Below are 25,418 nucleotides of genomic sequence, written 5' to 3' on the forward strand. Positions count from 1 at the left end.
TTTTTTTTGCGGTCTAACAGTGTCACTAGTGTTGATGGACATTATAGACAGATGGACAGATAGACAGATGGACCAGTTAACATGGACCAACAATCTCACCAGTGTTGAAGGATAACCACGGTTGCCTTTTTTGCAATACATGCGTTCCTGTCTTCCGTCTTTGAATTATTGCAAGTGCGAACTGAGCAAAACAAAATCCTTACTGTACGGGAGAAACCGTACTACCATTCAGCCCCGTAACATTCTTTCCATAGGGGAAACTTTGGTCGCTCTGCGGGACGGGATAAAATTATCCGATCGGAATAAAATTTTGCACACATCCTTGTGTCATAGTATCGACAAGATTTCCGACCCGGCCCGACGAATCCGACAAACTTTTCCAAAATGGACCACCCTAATGTACATGTTTGAATTAAATAAATCAACATTTTTTTTAGTTTCACTCTTGTACTAGAAATATCGTTTTATGTTTTAGGTTCAATTGTATTTATTATGATTCAGCTGTTGTTGTTGTGTTTTTAAGTGCACTATGAAGAAAGTTGATTTGCGTAAAAAACGACTGTTAAACTCCAGTTAATGTGTAGTCGTCACGTCTCTCTGCGCGCGCGCCCCGCCTCCCGCATTGGTTCGCGTGCGCGCGCATGGTACGCCGCTTAACGTACGGGGGCGGGGCCAACGTCCTGCTGCAGCTGTCCATGGTTGGTGGGAGGTTGGAGCCACACACACACATACACACACACACACACAGTCACAGAGGCTACACGAGAGATGCAGCCATAGTCACGAGACGCCGTCCGTCCTGACTTCGTCGCTACACGGCCACCGCTCGTTGTTCGTCTCGCACTTTGGTCTCGTGGAAGGTGAGTCTAACATCTTCGTCTCGATTGCTTTGCCTTCGCCTCAGCACGACTGCACGCGCCCTTCACCAAATGAACGGCTGTGCTTCGCATCCTCAGCAGGCCGGGATGAGGCAAACTAACATGGATGCTGCTGCTACTGCTGATGATGCTGATGACGATGATGAGGATGCCCGGAGATTATTGCTCCTTGCAACGTTTTTCACGGCCTCTAATCCTGCTCGTTGACAATTTGATCGCAATCTGTCGAGTTTTTGTTGTCGTCTTGACAAAGCTGCTCGAATGCGGCCTGTTCCGTTTGTATCGAGATGACTACTTCTTTTTCGTAATCTGTCGGTTGTCTTAAACGCCGTTATGCTTAAGTAACCCCAATCATGATGCCGTTGGAACAAGTGAAGCGTGTTCCAATGCGAGTGCACGAGTCTGAATATGAGCGTGAGAAATGCGCCGCAGGAGTGTGCCATAAATCCAACATTTACCCCCTTTGACTCTGCAGAGCTTGGCCGAGCAGCGCAAGCAGAACAGGGCCAGCTGCTGCCTTGCAGTCAGCACCATTTCAAAGTTGGACACCTTCAGTAGTGTGTGTACTGTATATGCTCCGCTACGAAAGGAAAAATAAATCAGTCCGTGCTGCTGGCACCAAATGACCCACTGACCACTGGCTGGGGACCACAGCACTAAAGAACCCACATTTTCATTTGGTTTGAATATTAGTGTGAATGTTTGTCTAGTCCCCTGTTTGGCTTGTTATGAACATTTTTGCTCAGCGGCCATTGTGGCTCGTGGTTTCCCAGAGTTATTAGCCACTCTGCGTTTTCACTAGAATTTTGCTGTTGGGTTATAGGCTTCATACACAACCAACTTCCGCATCTGGTAAAACAAGTGGCAGCACTTCCTTCCGGTGACTGGCAGCGACCTAAGGCAGCAAACTGCAACAAAACATCTCCAGGAATATTAATCAACTACACTGTGTTTTGTTTCACACAAAATCTACGCGACACTTTTGAGAGCTACCAATGATGACCATCTCCGATGTTTAGGCGCACGGAGGACATGTTCGAAATTTTTGAAAGTAATAACTGTCTGCCAACATCTTTGCAACCTTTTAAAAAAAATCAACCTCAAATTCACTCTGTTTGTAAGCATTCTCCGCTCGATGAGATACCAGTGACCAAAAAATTTTTTGTCATTATACAGTATGTTTTTTTTTAAATAGTCATCCGAATAATGGGTGCAATTTTATTCTGCCAAATATCTATCTGCATCGGCCTAAAAAAATCCACAGTGGCTGGGCAGGTTGAGTTGAAAGTACATTTACACAGAAAAAAAATCATTCAGTTGAATTTACTCAATTTGGCCTACATCGGTTGCACATGATTAAAATGTATTAAACTAACATGTCATTTAAATATTTTTGAGGAAGATCGAACATTATGTCCGTTGACTGCATTTGAATCATGTGCATACGAAAGTTAAGTACAGTACTTACTTTTTTGGTGTCACTAGTGTTTAGTTTTAAACAAAAACTTCCAGACTGTAACTTTAATTATTACCTAATGCAAAATTTATTAATACACATTGACATAATATCTATTGGCATATTCACATATAGGCCCCTATTTTGGTAGGATGGTGCTAGTGTGCACCGTGTAAAAAGAGGCTAACCTCATAATCGTGGAAGCACAAGTCTGGTCTGGCATGTTTGGGGCCGTGTTGCGCCTCTGTGGGCATTCCGGCAAACAAAGTTGCCTGTTGCTGATTCATCCGACAATTTTAAGAGAAAACAGTCTGCGCTCGGTGTAAAAAGGGGTACCTTGTCGTTTTTGTGTGGAAGCAATTGTCTAGTTCAGTGTGTTTGTCAATTGGGCAATTGTGCTTCGTCTCACATGGGTGTTACTTCCACGACCCCCAGGGCATCTCGTAATTTGGTCACGTAGTACGGAGACAAAATTTTAGACTAGCCAAAAGGAGGTCTATTGTGCTGTGCAGGTAGTCTAAAATGATTCTGTTGTATTTGATTGAGGCGCAGCCAGACAAATTCTGGGCTCCACTTAAGTGTGTGATGGATGTCACCGGATTTCATTCATAAATATGACACCAGTGTGGGAGAGCCTCTCTGAATCATTGTAGAAATTAAGTTGCTGAATTAATTATAATCATTATCATCTTAAAAATATTTTGATAGCACCCTGTCACTATTGGAGACGGGACAGGAGGGGGGATTACACACAAACGCATGATAGTGCAGTTGTAAGGCTCGTTCCATATCGCAATGGCAAAAACGCCCTGTTGCGCCGAGTTCTACCTGTGCAAAGTCGAGCAAAATACCAAAAGAAAGAAAACACCTACCATGTGCACAGTTTGACTGCACTTTATGCTTGGCTTGCGCTGGGAAGAAAAATGGAGCCCATAAGTTGTGAAAGGTCAACCGTTCTTCCCCAACGCCTCCCCAACCGTTCTTCCCCAAACTCAGCCAAGTTCACGATAGCCAGAAGATTGACCGCCACACTCCTGAAATGAACCTTTCGTCTTGGTCTGTTTACTCGCGATGCATCCATTATGACCAAGGGTCATTTCTTGGTCCTCAATAGTTTCAACTTTTAAGTGGCTTGTACCGACCACTGGCATCGCCAGACCCCTTTTACTGGGGCATGTGCCCAGGTATCAGGTGCGGACTACCATCGGACTGTCCGATACGGTCTCAGTGGGAAGACCAAAAAAAAAATGCTGCGGTGTTGTTAATATGTCACCGCAACACATGATGATTCCTAACATTCATTCATTTACGACCTGCTCGTGACTGATGCTCCCTTCCGCTGCCCTCCTTCCCTAAACCCTCCTTCGCCCTTCCCCATCCGTTGTGTGTTGAGTGGCGCCGGCAGGTGGGCCCCACCTCCGACAGATGTCTGATATGTTCTGTGTTGTTTGGACCAACGTCACCAACCATCACAATGTTGACTGCACGTTACTAGCTAACATTAATTAAACAGCAGACCATCAGATGGCACAAACTAAAATGTTTATGTCTGTTTGAATTGGTTTACACAGAACAATTGCTTGCCATGCTTTAAGAAGTTAGTCCTGCTCTGACAATGTTCATTATCCCACCTAGCAGAATAATGCATTGCTAGAAAATGCTAAAATTGATACCAGCCTCAATTGCAACCTCTTGGTAGCTTGGTCTGTCCAAATTTGTACTAATTTGTATTTCAGATGGAAAGGTTTTATGTATATCTGTGGGATTTTTGTGATTGGGGGTAAATGTTACATTGAACTTGAAGGCAGAATTTCCATCACACTATTTGACCAATAATCAAATACCTTGGCGGACTTCCGGGGTGCTCGTTGATGGGCTCAGGAATGATCAGAAGCACACGTCTTTTGAACCAGTAACACAGAAAAGTATTTAATCCCTAACAAATAGTCTAATACAGCATAGATCAAGCCAATTATTCTAAACAGAGCTCTGGGTCATCAACTTCTCCTAACCGTGAAGGTAGTGAGGCAGAGTGACCAAGACGCCTTTCCCTTGATCCACCTTTCATACGATTCCCCAAAAAGGGTGTGTCTCTCTTTGTGTGTGTGTGTGTGTGTGTGTGTGTGTGTGTGTGTGTGCGTGCGTGTGCGTGCGTGCGTGCGTGTGTGTGTGTGTGTGTGTGCGTGTGTGTGTGTGCGCGCGCGTGTGTGCGTGTGTGTGTGTGTGCGTGTGTGCGAGAACATGAAGGACATGTCGAAATGTAAAGGATTAAAGCTTCTTTAGAGGCAAAACCAACAGGAAACATTAAGTAGTGTTTCCAAACCCTAAATCTCCATTGGTCAGCTCTTCTTCCTGGGGTGCGCCAACGTGTGTGTGTGTGTTTGTGTGTGTGTGTGTGTGTGTGTGTGTGTGTGTGTGTGTGTGTGTGTGTGTGTGTGTGTGCGCGCACGTGTTCGGGCATAGACAAGTGGTCTGCGAGGACAGTCGAGGTGTTATCAACGGCATCTGTCAGATTAGGTGTGAATTGTCCTTCTATGGTGAATCTTCCTTTGATGTGGATATGATCTTTCACATTTGGCCATCTTTTGTTGGAAGTCCTGCTGTGACGGCCTTTTTCAGTGCCGATTGTGATCTCCAGTCCAGGGGTTCGGCCGGCGTTCCCCCTTGCTCGTGGCACCATGGCACCCCCTCTTCCTCAATCACACCCAAATGCAAACAGTCTCTCATTTACACTCAGAAAAACATCATTATTTGCAGTCACTCATTCCAAAACTTCACCCGAATCATCTAGAACCATGAAAGGCCGCACTGAAACAAAAGCAAGTATTTCATCACTGTATGAAAAACCGCAATACAGCAATATGAAAGCCTATACTGTGAATGAAAATCCCTTCAAACTACATGAAGCATTGGAGTTGTGAGTGCAAATGGCTGTTCATTATTTCATACAAATCTTAGTGTTTTAAATGGCAAACATAGTTGTTGACTGATATAAACATGTTAAGGTACTAATTTTTTTTCATAAGGTGGGGGGGAGGACAAAAACAACAGCAACCTTCTTCAAATTAAATTAGGGCATTACTAAATTTTCTCGAAATAAAAGTAGGACTTTAGTAAGTTTGACCACATACATGGCGTGTAGTGTTCAAAATGTTCATTCTAATTAGCATGTGTGGAGGGATTACAAGACATTCTAATTTGTGGTCAGACAATATTAAATAAAGTAGCGATGTTCGCTATCTCATAGATGTGCAGTTGTGTAAGCCACAGCACAATCGACATATTTGGCAGCGTACCTTCTTTTTGAAGTGCGAAATGTTTCCTTCCAAACTTTGGGCGTTGTTTTCTATGCATTTTTTCCCCCCTGGCTGGCTCGCTCAAATTGCTACATGAGTCTGCGATGCAACATGACATATGAACAGTTTAAAAATCCACGACACAGTGAGAATGCAAAAAATGAAACGAGGTATGACGGGAGATAACTTTACCAGTGATAATGTTACAAAAAGTAGTTTGACACTTATTGTGCTATTTACTGTTTTTGTTATTTATTTATTGTTTGTTGTTTATTTAAATTATTTTTGCTCCATCCACAGCACTATGTATACAGCGCTGGTTGTTTTAAAGTGCTCTATAAATACAGTTGAGTTGAGAAAAAGTACATGCTGAATACTGAAATGATGGTGATCTAATCTGATTTTTTTTTTCCTCACAATTTCACCGTACTTAACCAAGGTTAAAATCTTGTAGAACATTAAACTATTATTCTGTTTTAGGAATGGCGAAAGGTGGATACACCAGTTAATTGGACCTTCTGCCATCTCGTGAGAGAAAATGTAATTCTTCTCCCTGTTACCCTGTAACAGATAGAGGAACAAAGATAGGCATTATTTGTTGGAAATTATACTTTTCACATCAATGGAGTGTAATTGGGTAATTTCCCATGATACATCTGATGGTCTCTAATGGCCCAGTGGTTGGGAAGCACTGATCTATTGTGCCCCATGGCCGGTCCAGGGTGTACCCCACCTCTCGCCGCAAGTCTGCTGGAACAGGATCCGGCTCGCACGTGAACATACTGAGGATACCTATGTGCCGACTATACATACAGTACATGTAGTTGTGGTTTTGTGTGTGTGTCCAGCCTGTGGACGTGAGGCATCATGGCTGAGCATCAGAGGCAGCGCTCTCTATCCACCGCTGGTGAGTCACTCTACCACGTGCTGGGAGTGGAAAAGATTGCCACAAATGATGACATCAAACGCTCCTACAGGTGAGACCAAAACACACACACACACACACACACACACACACACACACACACACACACACACACACACACACACACACACACACACCGACTCTGTAATATGTAGCTGAATATGTTTCCAAATCGTACAGCCTTAACTCGTATCTCAAGGCACCGCACTATGAGCTTTGGCTCAATAAATGTTGGGAAACATTGGCCTGGTGTGAGTACACCCAAAGTTTCTGGCTAAGAATCTCAACTGTTCTGCGTTTGCGTGAAAGTCCAGTAATGTGTTGAGATGTGCTGATCACAGGCCGGACGGCTGTACTGTAGGATAAAGTCATTGACAGGTTGGTTGTGTTCCATGCAGGAAACTGGCGTTGAAGTTTCACCCTGACAAGAATCCTGACAATCCCGAAGCAGCAGATAAGTTCAAGGAGATAAACAATGCCCACGCCATTCTCAATGACCCCACGAAGCGCAACATTTACGACAAATACGGCTCGCTGGGACTGTACGTGGCCGAGCAGTTTGGAGAGGAGAATGTCAACACTTACTTTGTCCTCTCCAGCTGGGGGGCAAAGGTAAATTTGGATGCCTAGGAAACGTTTGCTTTGTTGGTGGTTTTTGTGCGCAGCCGGCCATCAAACTCAGGCTCTTTTGCAGGCGCTGTTTGTGTTGTGCGGCCTGGCCACCGGCTGTTACTTCTGCTGCTGCCTGTGCTGCTGCTGCAACTGCTGCTGCGGACGATGTAAACCTCGGCCACGGGAGGGCCAGGAGCAAGATTTTTATGTGTCCCCGGAGGACCTCGAGGCTCAGTTGCAATCTGACGAGAGAGGTGAGAACCACCTTTTGACTTTTTTAGCCACTGTGTTGCGAAATCTGCTGTTCATAGCCATCATTTTTGTAGATTATATATTTTTTAACCAACCCAGCCGCTGGGGGGCAGTGCCCTCCCCTGGAAATTACGGAAATTACTGACTCGCTGTGGCGACCCCTGAATAGGGACGTGCCGAAAGGAGAAGAAGGAGAAGAAGATATATTTTTTAACCCAATCCTATGCTTACTCGTGTTTATTTTTAAAGGAAAAATTACACCCCCCCCACCCCCTATGGCAATTATAATGAGCATCAATCATTCCCAAATGTTCACTCCTTTTCCCTTGTAAATAGTCCATGTCACTCGTTCTCACCACAATAGTTACGCACACTGACTAGGATAAGTAACTTCATCTGATTATCTGTTTGAAAATAGTATCACATGAGATTACTTGTTACTAGAGTTGCAACAATATCAAAATCTCACTGTAAGATAAGGTCATGGTATCAGGGCCATGGTATTATTGCAGTATCGTAAAAAAAATAAAAATAAATAACAACTCTGTTTTGAGTGATTGGAAAATTGAATGCCAGTTATGTTAAGGATAAACACACTTACTGTAACTGAACACAAAAGACATCATGCTGAAATGTTTTATTTTTGAACTGACATATTTGAACAAAATCAATCCTATTTGGTTGAGTGTCTTTCATATTGTATCAGCAAAAATGAAATTCATGCGAACAGACATTTTAAGGCACACCCGCTTTCCTGCTGCAATCACAAATCTGGAAGGCCAGCAAAATGAAATCATACAACACGCTGACGTCGTTTGTCAGCTCCCTGATTCACTCACAGTAAGTTGACAGCAGAGGGCAGCGTTCACTTCTCAGACCAGCCCAGTAAATTGTGCCAGAACGAAACTACACTGGCAGGGAGAATCTTCTCTCAGAATTCTCCTTTGATTCCGTCCCAGAACTTTGAAACTGAAATACCTCGATATTTAGTCGTATTACTTCTTATTCTGTTGCTGCAAAAAAAAAGACCATATTAGAGGAACATCACTGTGGTCTGGCACACATATTCACCGCAATGAATGCCGGGTGACTGTATGTATGTATGTATGTATGTATGTATGTATGTATGTATGTATGTGTGTGTTGAATGGCACGAGAAGCACAACACTGATTGGTCCGCTCATCCATGCTGAGAAAGATGTACATAACTAGAGTCATATTTTTGCCCAAAAATAGTGATTAATTTGAAACGTTTCGTAAAAAGGGTCATTCGTAACTCGAGGTTGCACATTTAAAATGAAGCACGAAAGCTCATGGATTAAATTAATTGCCAAAGGTGAAAATGAACGTTTTCGCCCATAGATGTAGTATGAACTGTTAACAACCCTCAACATGTCTCCAGCAGAAGCGGGAGGCGAGCCCATCATGCTTCAGCCCACAGCAACAGAGACCACCCAGCTGACGTCGGACGGCCACTACTCCTACCACACCGACACCGGCTTCAACTAAGCGGCCGCACCCATCCGTCCGTTCGTCCGTCCCTCCTCGCCTCGGTTCCACCTGCTCCCCTGCAACACCTCCGCGATGGGAAAGAATCCATCTTTCACCAGGAAGGCCCATGCAGAGGACAGGGACGAGTCAGCATGGTCCATCAAAGGAACTATTCAACCCTTACAACCCCGTCCCTCTATTTATTTCACCAGAGTATGACCAGAAATTATTACATTTTGATTTCTTTTCCATTTTGTCCCCACGTCCCTCCAGTCCCGCATTGTGTGTTATTGTGTAGCATGCAGCATATTTCCTCTTTGGCAACATTTTGACTCTTCCGTGCAATATGTCCACATGAATACGACGTGCAGTGTGAGAGCGGTGAGGCTCCTGGCGGCATTGCGCTCACAGGCCGCGGGAAATTTGTGGCTGCCGTCTTGAATTCACTCTCATTTATTTGAACGTCACCACAGTATCGGGGACGTCTTGTCATTTGGTCACCTACGCCTGAGGAATGTTGTCATATCAGCAACCGTGTCTCTTTTTTTTACCAAAAGATTGAAAGAGAAGGTCACCATGTTATGAAGAACATTACATTCATCCTGTTGTGTAGGAATTCCGATGACTGCAAAAGCTTCTTTTATTTTTCATTTTTTGGGGAGGAATATAACTGTCATCTTGTTTTGAAGTCCATGTGTTTGGAAGTGCGATATCTGTGATCATTGTTGACTTGTTTATATGGCTGCAACTATCAATTATTTTAACAATTGATGAATCGGATAGAAAACATTTTTGATCATATCCATCCCTCTACTATTAAAAAAATATATACATTATCTCAAATTGAAAGTGTAGATAATGATTCAGTTACTAGTGTGATCTGTAGCATTCATCAGAAAGTCTGTGAAAATGTTCTCCAAAGTAAAAGCTGATGTTTGCAAAGTCACATTTTGATAGCTGGTCCGCTTTCATGAAAGACGACAGCAATTGGAGAATATTTGCCATTGAGAGGTTGAAATTCCAAGGGTTTGGACCATTTCCAGTTAAGCAAGTTCTCGAAACAATTAATCGCTTATCAAAATAGTTGTGGATTCATTTGATTATTGATGAGTTGTCAAAGAATCATTTAATTGTTGGCACCTCTAATCCTTTGAATCTGCACAGCTAGCGCGGAACAGGGTCACTCAGCCAGAATCAATTTTTTTGGCACACTGCATCATTTGGATTTGCATGTATGGCCACACATTTGCAAATCTCCCACGACAGCGTTTATTTTTTGATTTGCCACTCGGCTCGTCATATTTTCCGATGGTTTACAAGCGCTGAGTTGCGTGCGACTGTCCACCCTCTGCTATTAACAGTATGGATGTTTCATATGATGTTTCCTGTAAGTAACCCCTTGATGAAACATACTGTAGATGTGCCCGTCCCATGGCTTTTTTCATTGAGATTCTGAAAATGCTACTGTACATGTTGTAAGTTGAATGCACTCAAAGAAAAAAAAAATCCAACAGATGCGCGATTGGGAGATAACTCCAGCAAAAGAAGACAGCATTGAGTGCAACTGTAGTGCATTGGTTTTCTGATAAATCCACGGAGGCTAGTTCATGTTATACTTTGTGGTGGGAAAATCATTTTAACTGGTGCAGTGTTGTATTGTAAACGTTCAGTTGTGCGGGGAGACTTTTAATGGGCTTCAGGTTGGTTGTACATACGGGCAGCCTTGAAACACTCAAGTACAGTACAAGAAACCTTTATGTTGTAGCATGGTTATCGTGTGTCTGGAAGAAAACATGTGGATCATTGATCTCAATTTGCTGTTGGTGAATAAATGTTCCTAAACATTTAGATGGATTTTGTTCTTTCAATCCAATTCATTGTGAATTGGCTTCAGCTTATCATGTTAACAGGTTACAGGTTGTCATTATTGGAGCATGAAAAGGTTAAAAAGTCACAAAACGTACATTCAGCTAACCTCCAAGAAATTTCAAGATACACTAAAACAGATCAAAATTTGACCACAAAATCAATTTCTAGCCAAGGTTATATGGCATTAATATTTTCCAGCTGTGCCTTTCAGTGGGCGATAGCAGTCGTAAAAACAAGAAGTCAGGTTTACCTGAAATATAGATATTTCTTAAAAACAAAACAAGGCTGCATGCCAGTCTTTCGTCCACCATAATCCAAGACAGCCTGACTTGCATGCTGTCAACACTGCATTGAATTGAACAGCGGTCGCTCGAATTGGTGTGAGTATCACATGGTGGCAACAGCTACATTAATTTTTATAACTGCATATTTTGAAAAGTATGGCACATAGTTAACGAAGGTGGATTAAAGGAGCAGTCCAACAACTTTATGGAATACCATTGTCAAGTGTAATGATATTCGACACTTAAAACAAACCGCATTGTTTTCGGTTTGCCAGATAGATTTTCATAAGGTACACGCCTGTATATTAACCTCTAAGTCAGCAGCTTTTGAAGTAATAGCTCATGATAAATCGTATCAAAAGCTGCACTCAAAGCTAACAGTACAGTAACTACAATTAATTGCCCATTTTAGCCACCAGAGAGCAGTATAATGCAGTCCAACAGACAAACGAAGTGTCGCCACCTCGCTCAACGATTGAGTAAGGTACACTTACACTAGTCAATATACAGTATACGGTAAATGTGTGTGTGTGTGTGTGTGTGTGTGTGTGTGTGTGTGTGTGTGTGTATTTTATATATATAACTAATAATCTGCAAATAGGTAAATGGTGCTGAACCGTCAATATATTGAGATGTTCTTTAATTATTATAACCCTCTCGTGGAACGTGCATACTGATAAAATAATAGATAATATGTGCTATTTTTTTCTTACTTTTTATGCTGACTCACTCAGCGTGTGTGTGTGTGTGTGTGTGTGTGTGTGTGTGTGTGTGTGTGTGTGTGTGTGTGTGTGTGTGTGGTGTGGGTGCGCGGTCCTGTGTGTGTGCGCGTGCGTGTGTCTGTGTGCGCGTGTGTGCGTGTGAGTGTATGTGCATATGTAATGTATTTCCCTTCAATACCCATGGTGATCCCGTGTGTGTGTGTGTGTGTGTGTGTGTGTGTGTGTGTGTGTGTGTGTGTGTGTGTGTGTGTGTGTAATGTATTTCCATTTAATACCCACGGTGATCCCGTGTGTGTGTGTGTGTGTGTGTGTGTGTGTGTGTGTGTGTGTGTGTGCGCGCGCGTGTGCGTGTGCGTGTTTGCCTGTGAGTCTCCCGCTGCTGTCCTAGTTGAGCTGATTGGATGTAAACAGTCACAATCGAACCTCGTCCGAAGACATGAGCCGACCGGGTAAGAAAAAGCGCCTCACCCGTTCATGTTTTTTCTCTTTTGACACATCTGCTATCTTATGACGAATATAAAACCGTAGTTAAATGTTATATCTGCCTCAGCTAACATTGGCATTGTGTGCAACAGGTAGCATTATCCACTAGCTACGTACAACGAGCACCGAGTTCAGCACTGGGGACAGCACTTTTAGCTGGTCAAAAACCACACTCCCTCGTCCCGTGCACAAACCAAGCAGCCAGGGACAAAAACAGCAATGGAGTGAGAAGAGATTTTCGCCTTTTAAAGATGGAAATCCAGTCACTATTTTGAGTTTGTGTCAGCCAAAAATGAAAACATTAAGGTTGCTTGTACACTCTAAAGTGGCAACAAAAGTGTTATCTAGCTTTAAAAATACTCAGTCAAATTTGAAGAAACATCTGAAGTCGAAGCATGGTCCATTCAAACTTTGAATGCCAGCTCGTGAAAAACAGAGAGCTGAGACAAATGCAGCAGGTCCCTCAGCACTCAAAACAAAAGATGGACTTTGCTGCAAAAAAACTGCAAATAAATCGTGATAAAATCTTTTTTAAATGAATTAAACAGTAAATAGTGGGGTGGAGAAGTTGGTCAGGCAGTCTGTTGTAGAAGAAATGGCAGCTGCTGAATGGGACTAATAAAGTAACTACAGTATTGCAATCTAACTTGGTTACCTGTAAAATCAATCATCAGCGATCATTAAATAACCAAAGTACTTTTTAAGGTAGCTATTTTTACTGCTCCTCATACATGATTGAAAACCAGCTGAAGTAAGGAACTACTTCTTCAAAGGGAGACATCTCCAACAGAGCCCAGGCTCTGTTGAGCAAACGTCTGACTCGGTCGGCCATTTGGGCGGAAGCGAAAGAGTCGAGCGACAAAGGGTAGACAAAAAGAGAAAATGGGGTTGGGGTCTTGAGCGACCGGGGGAGTGTCGAGGGAGCACTCAGCATAACAACATCCGTATCTCCATTATTTACAAAGACAAAATATCACTTTCCACACGCACAGAGTTGCTTTGAATCAAATCTCATTCTGCTGAAGGTTTTGGCGGGACTTCATCCCCGAGTTTCTCCTCCAGCGTGCCAGAAAATGGATGCCACCCGGCACAGCTAAGTGACGAGGAGAGGGACAATCTGAGATTCGAACTTGCCAAGGTGAGACTTCACTTGGCGGTATAACTTAGTTAATTTGGTTCCCCCAAATCCGAACGTAACCCTGATCTGGTTATTGACTCCGTCCACAAAGCTATCAATTAAAGAGCCTCGGAAAACGACAGTGTCACCAAACTTGCTGCATTTTTGTAACCAGATGGAGGAGGAAATTCAGACTCTTAGGCAGGTGCTGCTGACCAAGGAGAAGTCGGCCGCAGATATCAGGAGGCAGCTGGGTATGGGCCCTCTCAGTAGCATCAAGGAGAACCTGTCCAAAGGCTGGCAAGAAGTGCAGACCTCTTCCCCGTGAGCGCACCCATTGCGTGTTAGAACAATGAGCTCATCGGTTGCATGCTACCCATACCTGCTCGTGATTATGTAACCGGGAAATACTCTCTCATCAGTCTTAGGGTGTGTCAACAAGTTAATCTCTTTGCAGATATCTCACAGCCTCTGCAGTCCTGGATGACATCAACAACTCCAACGTGTGAGTGTTGGCGTCTACTTCTTCTTGAAGAAAAACAGCCATCGTACGCGAGACTCCGTGTTGTTTTTGCCAAGTGCTCACACGTTAAGGTTTCCTCTACGGAACAAGTGATGGGATTTTCTGAGTCCAATAGGATTGGTGCTCTGTTAATAGCCTTACCACCTGAATTAGTACAAGCGGCAGCAGTATTAGCGGGAGGTCCGGCATGACGCATATGTGCAGGCCTTCTGTTGCATTTGTGTGAGTCAAGTGGCCACTTTTCCTCCCGCTTCTTATTCCTGCCGCTTCCTTCTGCCTGTAGATGCGTGAGGACCAAAGAAGGTCTGGCTCATGCGAGTCACGTGACCTCTTCTGCGTTGACCAACGTGGGCGTGGTCATCACCAGGAGGCTGGCGGAGTTGAGGTACACTCCAATGGATCTTTTCACAATGGTTGGAAACAGTCGGTGCCAGGAGATGTCCGGGTGGGAGAATGCAATTGATGAGAAAAACTTGTTTTGGTTGGGGGTTCACCACCAGCTATACCTCAAAAGTCACACCCCGCCCCTTAATTTCTCTACAAAAATAAAAATCATAGATTATAAAGAAGAACCTGTGGGTGAAGAGAACAAATCGAATGTATGTCATAAATCGATGTAAAGAGAAGATGCCAAGTCTATTAATTAGTGGTGGTCTGATCGATCGGCCACAGATCGTGATCGGACGGTTTCCGTCGTCCATTGCTAATCACCCAAAAATGATGACCTGCAACTCGTACTTGGCAGCCTGCAACCAACTAGAGGCCAGCCTATGTGCAGTGTAGCATCAATTATTAAAATAATTGTTGGTGAGAAGTTCTAACATTTAAAAAAGTGCAGCTAATCCACGGATGATCGTATCGGCTGACCTCAGTCAGGGATGATCAGTACCGGAATCAGCAGCATAAAACTCTGATCGGAACACCGTTACTCTTAACTACTTGGAAACGGACAGATTAGGAACCGGACCTCCATCATTGGAGCTGTGCAATGTGATTGGCCAATCCAAAGGATAGATGACTGCACGGACAACTAAATGTTAAACATTTACCCAGGCTTTATTGAAGCAAAAATACACACACGCGTGAAGCACAACAGTCAAAATAATGTGAAATGATGATGAAAAAATCACAAATACACGAAGACAGCAAATTACAATCAAAAGGAGCTGCATGAATACCCAGCAGAAGAGAGGTACTGGTAAAAGAACAAAAACAATATTACATACACAAAGAAGAAAATAAATAACAACACCAAAAAAATGAATACCATAACTTCACACCAAAAGCAAACCATAAGTACTTATAAGCCAACAGATAATAATTAAGGTTGAGCAAGAGGCATGGCGACAGCTTGAAAAGAGGGAGTACTCCGACAACTTCCTTCCACTGGGGCCTCATGGAAATACCAAATGGAGCAGCTACGACCCTGCGCCCACCAATCAAACGAGTGAAACTGTGATCACAGGGAAAACAATGTCATCAGCACATCTAAAGAAACACAGAAATTGACAGTGTGTATAAAATGTTAACGGGAGTCGAGTTATTTTTGGGTAGTTTAGCTCAATATACTGGTCAGCCTGCCAGCGGACGACGCTATTTCCCCATCGAAAAAGGACGACATCAATCTGAGCAACAGAAAACTAATTATGCTCAATGATCATGTCATCTACGTTTAAATTTCCTCCACTGTCGACTTATCTGTTGAAATGAAAATTACGGCTGATGTCCCATCTCACTTAGAAGCCTTTTTTTCAACTGACACATCACACATTTCAGCTACGGCTAACGTCATCAATCATGCTAGGGATGATCAATACTCCTTTTTTTTTTCTCAAAACAACACCACTACGAGTATTCACTCTCGAGAGATCACCAATACAGAGTACCAATACCAATAGTCATTTGATATATACCATTTCAATGAACACAATGACAGTCAATTGTGAACAAAGACCTTTCTTTCTTTCTGGTGCACATGATTCGCTCGTGTCTTCAACCACCATCGTGTAGAACCAAATATTGGCCTTCACGGGTATGCGAAACATACAGTAGAAATAAGGTAGCCCTATACTGATACCTGCTTGGACGCAGGTGGGATTTTGGAACTGGGGTGTGGGGGTGTTTTTTTTTAATTTACACACACACACTGAGGGGGATGTGTCCCAAGCGCCAATCGATACCTGGTATCGGTACTCACCCATCCCTAATTTGAGCCATTGAGCATGGTTTCTTCCGATGTACGTGTGATGTCAGAGTTAAATAGATCATTTCAAGTGTTGCAAAAAAAAAAAATAAAAAAAAAGAGCAGGTCGTCATGAGCCATAGCATTTAGCAAGGAGGTCAGTGAGTACAAGCTGCTCTCTGCATGCCACCTGGCACATTTTTAGAAAAGTCATCCAGGCAGACGGGCAGACCAGCGGGGGTGCAGCAATTATGGCACAATGACCACTGATGTTTTTCTTTCAGGTTTTCTTAAGAAACGCAAACCAAATCACATTTTTGGTGGGGTGAATTGATTAAAACACGATCCAATGAATTTGAAGATTTGGAATATTTAATTGTGATTCCACACTTAGAGTATGTTCCTTCTCCGTGTCACGTTATTTGTTGGCCACGTGCAGCAACGAAATACCAAGTGGGGGCAGTGCTGGTCCATCTGTCGCCAGGCCAGCCTGGTCCGACATGTGAGTTCCACCTCAAATATTTCTTGAATTGTTGGCAAGTGACCCTGATGCTGTCCTCAGCTAGCAGGAGCAAGAATAAAATCCTAATGTCGATCTGACAGATTGGCTGGTGAAAGTGGAACAGGTGTCAGATGTTCAAATGTAGATACATTAAGTTAAAAAAAAAAAAACACACAGACAGCCTGGCTTTCAGTCTCCGCTTGAATTAATCCTAAAAGGTGCTCAAAAGCAGGTTGAGGTGAGGACTTTGTCTTGGCCAAGTTCATCCACACCAAATTTCCGCATCCATGTCTTTGTGGACCTCGCTTTGTGTACTGACACACAGTCGTGTTGGAACAGGAACACACCTGCAACTGTCAACAATATTGTTCCCTTAGTTACAGGGAAAGGAACTGAATGCTTTAGCATACCCAGAAAGTCTTTGTAAAACTCTTGCAACCATCAATGGGATGAGCGAGTCAGTGGGCGTTTCCTACGCAACCGAAAATGATGAGGAGAGTGAGCGAGCGAGCGACCTAGCATTTGGAGGCACGCACAGAGTTGCCAACTGAAAAAAAAATATGAATGACATCACGATTAGTCAAAGTCAACTCGACTCTTGCCTTAGCACTGACTTAAAAAAAAAAAAAAGAGGTCGTTCATCCCCAGCATTACAGCATGCCAATGTAGGCAGGTTTGCACGCGTTCCAAAAATAAGCAACACTTAAAAAAAAAAAGCATCGCGTTCTCTTGAAAATGGAAATTTTTAAATATAAACGCAGTCTCATCAGTATCAAGTCGAGTCTTTCATAAGTTTTAGCCAATAAGTGCCAAGTACGAAAATTGGTGACTTAAGTCTGACTTTGACTTTGGTCAAAGTCACACTTACAAAATGACACCTTATCTTGCTACTCATTTTCGTGTCTCTTTTTTTTTTTTTTTGTGTTCACGCCGCAAACATCATCAGAGCTCTGCCCCTTCCAAGCCCACCACGGTAAATGTTACGGTCCATATTAGAATTGTGCAAAGATAACGCTTTGTTGTCTAACATCTCTGTATTGTCATGAAAGCACGCTGAATCACACCATGAGTGTGCCATCAATGAGGTAAATACCCATCAATGTCATTTTTCAGACAGTTGCTTATTGTTGGAAGAAAGTGAAGCAAATCGTAACAAGAATGTACTTTTTCTTCCAAGACACTCCTCCACATTCAGGTCGTTTGAGGAAATGGTTGGCAGTGTGAAGGTGAGTGGATTAAGGGCAGTGATGTGAAAAGTTTGCGAAGAGGACCACGAGTGATTTGCAGGCGTTCACTGTTGGCATGCAGCAGAATCACTCAATTAAATACACAAATCACTGGCGTCGGGCAGATACTTCAAAACGTGGTCAGTTTTGTGATTTGAATCCAAAATTTAATTGAATACAAGAAAGACGTTAGAAAGGAGCTTGCAGTAATGCATACATCATGTTTTACATCGGTTAGATGGTACATTTTGAACTTTACAAGTACAGCACTCTACATTTTTTTTTTTTAATTACAGTACAATACATGTGCACTGAATCTTTAAGAACTTTCACCTATGTGGTACACTTTTTAAAACTTAAGTGCAAATTATTTTCATGAAATTCATAAGAACATCTTTGCATTGTTTTTGATAAACAATTAGGGCTACTGCGTTGCTATATTTTAATGTTGGTCATCTGGTGGGTACTTAAGACAGCTAAGTATGTTTATAGGTGCTCCTCTGTGTAAAAAGTTTGAGAACCATGGTCACACATGATTTTCTTTGTATGATGACGCACCATGTTTCATGTATGATTTTCCAGAGGAGAAGATGACTGGCAGTCTTGACAAATAATGGAGAAACATCCGGCTTTCAAAGAAGTTATTTTGTTTGTCTGTGAAATGTAAAATACCAGCAACAATTCCAACATGTTCAAAGAGTTCCTGCACGATGCTTCAATCCATTCTGAGATATAGTGTACTCTATTCATTTTAACACTTGCAAACAGAAAGGCTACACTGACATCCCAATGACACTGTTTACGACATCACCAAAAAAATAAGACTCATAAGTGTTTTTGTATTCAAAGATTTTTCAATTAAAGTCAAATGTGTCATAAATAGTGAATATAATCTAGTTAATGATGTGTTTGATTCATTCCTCGCCTAATTTGTTCAGTCATAACTATATATAACCTTCTGGTTTTATTTCTTTAAATGTTACTATGGTATTTAGTATGTATTTTATCAATCCATCCATCAATTTTCCTGGTAATCCTCACTAGTCTGGCTAGGTGACTATTATATTTTATTGATTTCATCTTCTGTAATGTTACTTAGTTTAATTTTCTGTGTATTTTAAATGGGTTGTATGCACTTTGCTCATAATAATAAGAATAATCAGAATAATAATTAGGAAACCAAAATTACACTGCACCATTGAGGCCTTTGGGGTCTTTACATTGTCAGTAATCTATAGCAGTGGTCTCTGATTTTTTTTCCAGAGCTGCATACTCAATGGATACATTTTGACAAGGGTCGAGCACGCCCGCGACCGTTGTGCGGATAAAGCCGTTCACATAATAGGTGGATGGATGGTTCCATCGTTGTACCGGCAAGCCGCGGTAAACAGCACGACAAAATTACAATTTGATGACACACGTAAAAACATCTTTCCCTGACCGGGAATCGAACCCGGGCCGCGGCGGTGAGAGCGCCGAATCCTAACCACTAGACCATCAGGGACTGTGCTGATTTAACGTTGTTTACAAATATAACTTTTTATCTTGTATTGATTCATGAAGGCTTGATTTGTTTGGTTTGATCCACATATGTAATTTCATGCCAATGTCTTCCGGTCAACATAGACAGCTTGTTGACAAAAGAGACTTTTTTCGGTACTATGACGCAATGTTCTCACTCACGGACCGCGGTCACGTTCCGCTGCATGCCACGCCTCAGTCTCCGCCTACACGGAGCTCACGTGGCCCCTGAGCGATTAAAAGCTGACTGTTCGCCCTCGCTCACTAGCATCCGCCGACAAGCGACCGACAGCAAGGGGCCAACACCACCGTTGTCGTCCATCCACTAATGGGCCGTTCGAACCACTGAGAAGCTCTTGTGCCATCCAAACCTTCCACCACAAGCACCAGCATTCCGATCACAACCGAAGGTAAGCCTCACAAGTATCAACTCCACTGATGTTCACGAAGCGTCAGACATGACATTGGAGACCTGGGGGGACTAAGAAACAGAATTGTGGCCTTAAAATCGGCGTAAGGTACGAACAAAGTGCTCTTGTATTGTTTCAATAGCACTCCCTTCCTCAATTTGGATGTCTGGGTAAGAAAATGGTGCGCACTTTATCGAAAAAATACCAAGCTTGACGTCCATAAGGTCGGACATAACAAACGGACCTCTCGATAGCCTGTTTAAATAACAGCAAAAAATAAAATAAAAAATAAAACACGTTTTTTTGTAGTGGCAGGCTTTTCAGAATGGCTTTGTTGCTCATTAATAGCCTGAAATAAAATTCTGTTGCACTATCCGTCCATTGTTTTCAGCTTCTCGTTTCTAGAGGAGGTGCGCTCCATATGTTTACTCAACTGTCCTGTTCGGAGCCACAGTGTTTCGTGCGTACGTAATACCTATTTTGTGTGCATGTTATGTCCATTCTATGACCACAAATTACTATTGCATGTTTTACACATTTCTTGGCCACGAATGAGTGCATACGTTATACAGATTTCTTTGCCACAAATGTATTATGTGTACATATTATTCATGTCTCTTGGTCACATTAATGTTTCGTGTGAACGTTAGATGCATCTTGTCGGATCAAATGAGCCTTTCGTGTTCACTACGTACATGCATACGCGATGTTTTTATTGATAAATGTCCATTTGGGACGCTGTCTTGTTTGTGTATGATGGGTAGTACAGCGAGTACTCACCTGATCCTAGAAATCCCTAAGCCTAAAGCCATCTGCTTCTCATGTCCAGTTGAACTGCATCTACTTCGTCTGCTCCTTAAAACTCAAGTTGGCCTTCGAGTCAAAATACTGCCTCCCATTTACGTTTTCACGGGAAGAAAGTGAGAAATTAAAACAATACGAGACAACAACTCATTAGTGGCTTTGCAAAAAGTGTGATTTGGGATTTCCAAATTGGAAATGTTTCATGGAAGTTAACCGGGAACTGTGAGTAGTTTAGTGGAAAAGTATATCTGGCGTAAATATCAAATTTTTTTGTTTTGTAATGAGCAGACATCCATGCAAATAAGATATCTATTCTTTCTCACATGGGTGGGCATTACAGCAATTTATTTGCTAATTTTTTTCTAACTTTACTCTAGTGACAGCATATGGCATGTACGTACAGTAACTTATATTTTGGCTTCAAAGGCAAAGCCAAAAATAGTCAACCAAACAACAGCTCCGAACTGAACTTCAGACATGGTACTTGTGTAAAATCTGCTTGTTTTCTGGGAATAAAAACACAAACACACACACACACACACACACACACACACACACACACTTTTTTTTGCCATTACGCCTATAGGTCCCATGAATCTCCATGGTAAATTTCCACTTTAGAAAATATAGTATAGTCAACTGTCACCATTTAATCCATAACAACCCTGCAACCCCTCAGTTTGGCACGTGCTGGAATAGGGAGGAAACTAGATTCCCACAAGCAGCTGTCTCTAGTCTACACGTGTGTTTGTATCTGGATTTATATATGTATAGACACATACTAAGCATGGGTGTACACTAGAATGCAGCACAGAGTGCACGTGGCCTTAACAAAGATTCAAGGTTCAACATGTTTCTAATCATATGAGGGGTAGATAAACATGTTTCTCTTGTTCTGTACAATGAATGAGAGGGAGAGAGAGAGATCACTGATATCTACCAGTATTAATAATATACTGGATGATTTCATTGGCTTATGATCAATTTCAATTTGGCATAAGAACAAAAAAACAAACAAAATCAGTTGATTTTTGAAGACTTTTGAAAAATTATCATTATTCGATACTCATTAAAACATTACAACTTAATACAGTACAAAGACATTCAGTCCCAACTCTCCCCTCGGTGGCAATTTGGTGTTCACTGTCTTGCCCAAGGACACTTCGACAGCAGACAGTCAGAGCCGGGACTCGAGCTAGCGACCCTTCAATGACTGGACGACCCACTCTACCACGGCCCCCCCATATTCATTCTCTGAATACGCTGCAGATTTATGCCCATGTTTTCCTGTCTCGCCCTCAGGTCCAGTTTACCCATCATTATTTCAACTTGAAGTCAGAGAAGATGGCAGCAATTCCATCAAGCGGCTCCCTCATTGCCACCCATGATTACTACAGAAGTAAGTCGCAGGCCTTCAGGATCATCGCACACATTTTTACCGTATTCCACAATACAGACTTCGTCAGCCACCCGTCAAAATATTTATACAGTAACTGCCTATATTAATAGTTCAAACCACAACCATAACACAAACCACGATTGCAAACCACTTTCATATCATGACCCAACTCATGCTAAGAAATTACTGTTAAGGGTTTACTGTGTGCCGGAAGTGTGCATGTCCTTGTACATGCTGCGAATACTCTCCAAAATTTCCACTAATAATCCAGAGTACACTTCGCTCATTCCCGGACAAAGCTCGTCTCTACATCACGATGTATCACTTCACCAGCGCTTGCTTGACACCAATTACTACTTTCCTATTAGTCAGGGCTTTGGCACCATCCCGTGGCAACTCAGAGCATTAAAGGAAGAGAACAAAGGCCGCGAACATATGTTTTTGGTTCCACAAAGAAAAAATTGTGATCACAATAAAGATGTCAAAAATATTCAATTCATTGACTGCTAACTGATGGTCATATGAATTGGAAATTTTAATAATTATTATAATAATAATAATAATTGGTTAATTTTTTTCAAGACCTTGTTTAACTTTTAAAATTGTCCAAAGTCTCGGAATTTCAGCCTGTCAAGAGTAAATATTTTCAGATTTCTGTCATCCTCAATGAAAGCAGTCTGACGATCTTTGGTGTTTTTCCCAAATAAGACATTTGCAAACAGTGATCAACATTTTTGCTGCTTTTCTCACATGCTCTGAACCAATAACTGAATCATCATCAATTGACTTTTGTGCATTTTCTGCACGGTCAATTTGAAATAATGTTCTGTTTTTGAACAATGGGATGGAAATTAGAAAACATTTTTTTGTGGATTAAGTGATTATTGGAGGTGGAGGTCTAGTTCAAATACATAAAGAATGTGATAAGTTAAAATGGATTCAAGGCCTGTGGGAAGTGTATAAATAACTGGTACTGGCAAGCTGCGCCGAGGTGAGGTTCACACTGTGTCGTCCCCAGTGAAAGTGACTGAGTGTGCTTTGCAGGGCGCATCGGGTCCACGTCCAGCAGCAGCTCGTGTAGCAGCGCCGAGTTCTCGGGAGAGGTCATCCCACACCACCCTGGTACGTAGAACAGAGACCCACGTTGGGTTTCTCTTGTTGGTGTCATTTTGCAGACTTCCTTAAAGTGTCGCATATGCTCCCCGCAGGACTTCCAAGACAAGATTCTGGCCACTGGTGGACCTCCTTTTTCTTCGCGAAACCCGAAACCCAAAAGTAAGCTCAAGCATGTGCAACTGTGATTCATCAAACCTGAGACGAATGCCGCGGCTGATTTTTTGCTGTTTAAAATAACGCGTCTGAGAGCTGGCTGCAAACTGGCGCCGCTGACCATAATCATGACAGTGCTTTGTGTGGCGCAGACGAACCGGTGGGATTAATAAGAACATTTGCTAATTGCTGTCGGCGGGGCTAACCATTTTTCCAAATTTCCATATTGTCAAAATATCAGGGATGCGAATTTTCCACCGATCATCAGATTTCTGACTTTTTTTTAGACCGAAATGACTCTTCTCGAGAAGAGTGTCACATCCTCGATTTAACTGGTTCTTTGGTTGCAGAAACGGAAGCTACACAGTGGCCAACGGTCAGGTGACCTGCATCGCCAGGGAAATGCTTCTGAAGCGACAGCTCAGTGAAAACGGCGACATGGGCAAGTCTGAGGCCTCAAGCCCGCCCCCGCCGGCCTCTTCCTCTTCCTCCTAGAGGCCCCTCATCCTCATCCCCACCCTCATCTTCCTCTCGGGGCTTCCTCACTGCCAACTTGCCATCATGGCCCAGATGGAGATGGTGGCGGTGAAGATGACTCACTTTTCAGTATATAGATAGCCTTTTGTTTTTGCCTGTATAATTTTATTTGTATGACGACCAAAAAAAGTTTTTTCATCTGTTACTTGTTACCATTGCTGATAAGAAAAATAAAAAGACAAAATTACAGTTTTGCTGTTCAGACTGTAAATCCTTGAGCTGCATGACCTCAGCAGAGCACTTGTTTCATAACACAAGAGGCCTTTTGTGGTTTGGCTACATTGATTGGCCATCATCCATTTTGTTTACATAACGCGCCAGCTCATCAGAATGTAGGTCAGAGAAATATAATCCACTCTTAGGCGGAGAGAGGCAAGCTGGAAGATGATTTTTGGGCCGCAAGGAAGTCTCGCTGCCATTACAGTAGTCTGGATACTAGTGTATGAATGAGGGATGTCCGATACCAATCAAGTGATTGAAAATTGGACCCGATCACATCATTTTCAGCTGATCACAATTGGGGAAAGGATAGGCTTTTTTATTTTTGTTATTTTATGGGTTACAAAGCAACAAAATACTACAGAAGCGGACACAGGCATTACCAAAAGACACACACACACACACACACACGCATACCATACATCCGTCCATTTTCTAATCTTGTTATCCTCACATGGGTCGCGGGGGGTGCTGGAGCCTATCCCAGCTGTCTTCGGGCAGTAGGCAGGGTACACCCTGAACCGGTTGCCAGCCATTCACAGGGCACACAGAGACGAACAACCATCCACGCTCACACTCACACCTAGGGGCAATTTAAAGCAGGGGTGCCCAACCTTTTTTGAATGGAGATCGACGTCTACGTCTGTTACATAATAAGGAAACACAGGGACAATTGTGTTTATGTCATACAATGAGGTGATTTTATAATTATATGGTTTTCACAGTCACAGTGGTACTCAAGATCTAACAGCACTTAAGTCACCCATCCACAACACAAAGTAATCATGTCAGCTGTTAAAAACAGTATACTCCCTGTAATTATATTACAGATAAGATCGTTTGATGCTGCTCACAACAACTTCACCGATAACAAAGAACAAAATGCAATCAATCAACTGGTGGTTGAAAAAGGCTTGTTTGTGCACTTGCCTTACCTTTTGGTCCTTCCCATCACTGCCTCGGGTGCTTCGTGACCAGCTAGACAACATTTGTACAGAGTTTATTCAATGTTTCGAAGGAAACGCATGAACTACAGCAGCTTGTTTTCCTGGGTGGCGTAAGAATCTGTGGTCACACAGTACAAGAAGTCATGCTCACTTACTGCTGTATTTAATTTATAATTTGTGTTAATCCTCTTTTTTTTTTTTTTGGTTAAGTGATTTGAAAGGCATTTTGAACATGTAAGCAATACTGTATCTTTATAAAAGTGACACAAAGCATACTGTAAATTTCCACTGAGCAGAGCAAAACAATTTTCAGAGTCAAGATGTCTCTCTTCGGCATACCTCTTTGACACCAGTTGCTACTTTCCTATTTGACAAGGCTTTAATGGCATCCTAAGTTTTTTCAGAACAAGCACAGAAAGTAAATAGATGCTTTTTCAGACAGGCGGCACAGAAACTGTACATTTATTTTCAGAGGCTATTTTGGAGCCATCCAT

General features: G+C 42.4%; 3 protein-coding genes and 1 non-coding gene across 5 annotated transcripts; 3 read left to right on the plus strand and 1 right to left on the minus strand.

The window, feature by feature from the left end:
• The first annotated feature begins 579 nt into the window (after window positions 1-579).
• On the plus strand, window positions 580-10,754 carry dnajc5aa (DnaJ (Hsp40) homolog, subfamily C, member 5aa). Its single transcript, XM_019865059.1, has 5 exons — window positions 580-860; window positions 6,479-6,607; window positions 6,954-7,167; window positions 7,250-7,421; window positions 8,825-10,754. Exons 2-5 carry the CDS (start codon window positions 6,498-6,500, stop codon window positions 8,926-8,928), a joined length of 600 nt encoding a protein of 199 aa, XP_019720618.1. The 5' UTR covers window positions 580-860; window positions 6,479-6,497; the 3' UTR covers window positions 8,929-10,754.
• A 1,357-nt stretch (window positions 10,755-12,111) lies between these two features.
• On the plus strand, window positions 12,112-18,724 carry LOC109512930 (tumor protein D54-like). Of its 2 annotated transcripts, XM_019865040.1 has the most exons (9): window positions 12,112-12,234; window positions 13,294-13,406; window positions 13,561-13,709; window positions 13,843-13,890; window positions 14,192-14,293; window positions 17,539-17,565; window positions 17,642-17,677; window positions 17,770-17,818; window positions 18,401-18,724. In XM_019865040.1, exons 1-9 carry the CDS (start codon window positions 12,222-12,224, stop codon window positions 18,410-18,412), a joined length of 549 nt encoding a protein of 182 aa, XP_019720599.1. In that variant the 5' UTR covers window positions 12,112-12,221; the 3' UTR covers window positions 18,413-18,724. The 2 variants fall into 2 exon arrangements, with proteins under 2 accessions (XP_019720599.1, XP_019720598.1); XM_019865039.1 differs by having other exon boundaries at window positions 17,770-18,724.
• A 526-nt stretch (window positions 18,725-19,250) lies between these two features.
• On the minus strand, window positions 19,251-19,322 carry trnae-cuc (transfer RNA glutamic acid (anticodon CUC)). Its single transcript has one exon. It is a non-coding gene; the product is annotated as a tRNA-Glu (tRNA).
• A 262-nt stretch (window positions 19,323-19,584) lies between these two features.
• Window positions 19,585-23,947, plus strand: ppdpfa (pancreatic progenitor cell differentiation and proliferation factor a). The gene is made up of 5 exons (XM_019865213.1): window positions 19,585-19,749; window positions 21,856-21,952; window positions 22,997-23,074; window positions 23,161-23,227; window positions 23,572-23,947. Exons 2-5 carry the CDS (start codon window positions 21,898-21,900, stop codon window positions 23,714-23,716), a joined length of 345 nt encoding a protein of 114 aa, XP_019720772.1. The 5' UTR covers window positions 19,585-19,749; window positions 21,856-21,897; the 3' UTR covers window positions 23,717-23,947.
• Window positions 23,948-25,418: the final 1,471 nt, after the last annotated feature.

The sequence above is a fragment of the Hippocampus comes genome, unplaced genomic scaffold, assembly GCF_001891065.2.
Source record: "Hippocampus comes isolate QL1 unplaced genomic scaffold, H_comes_QL1_v1.1 scaffold124, whole genome shotgun sequence".
Lineage (NCBI taxonomy): Eukaryota > Metazoa > Chordata > Actinopteri > Syngnathiformes > Syngnathidae > Hippocampus > Hippocampus comes.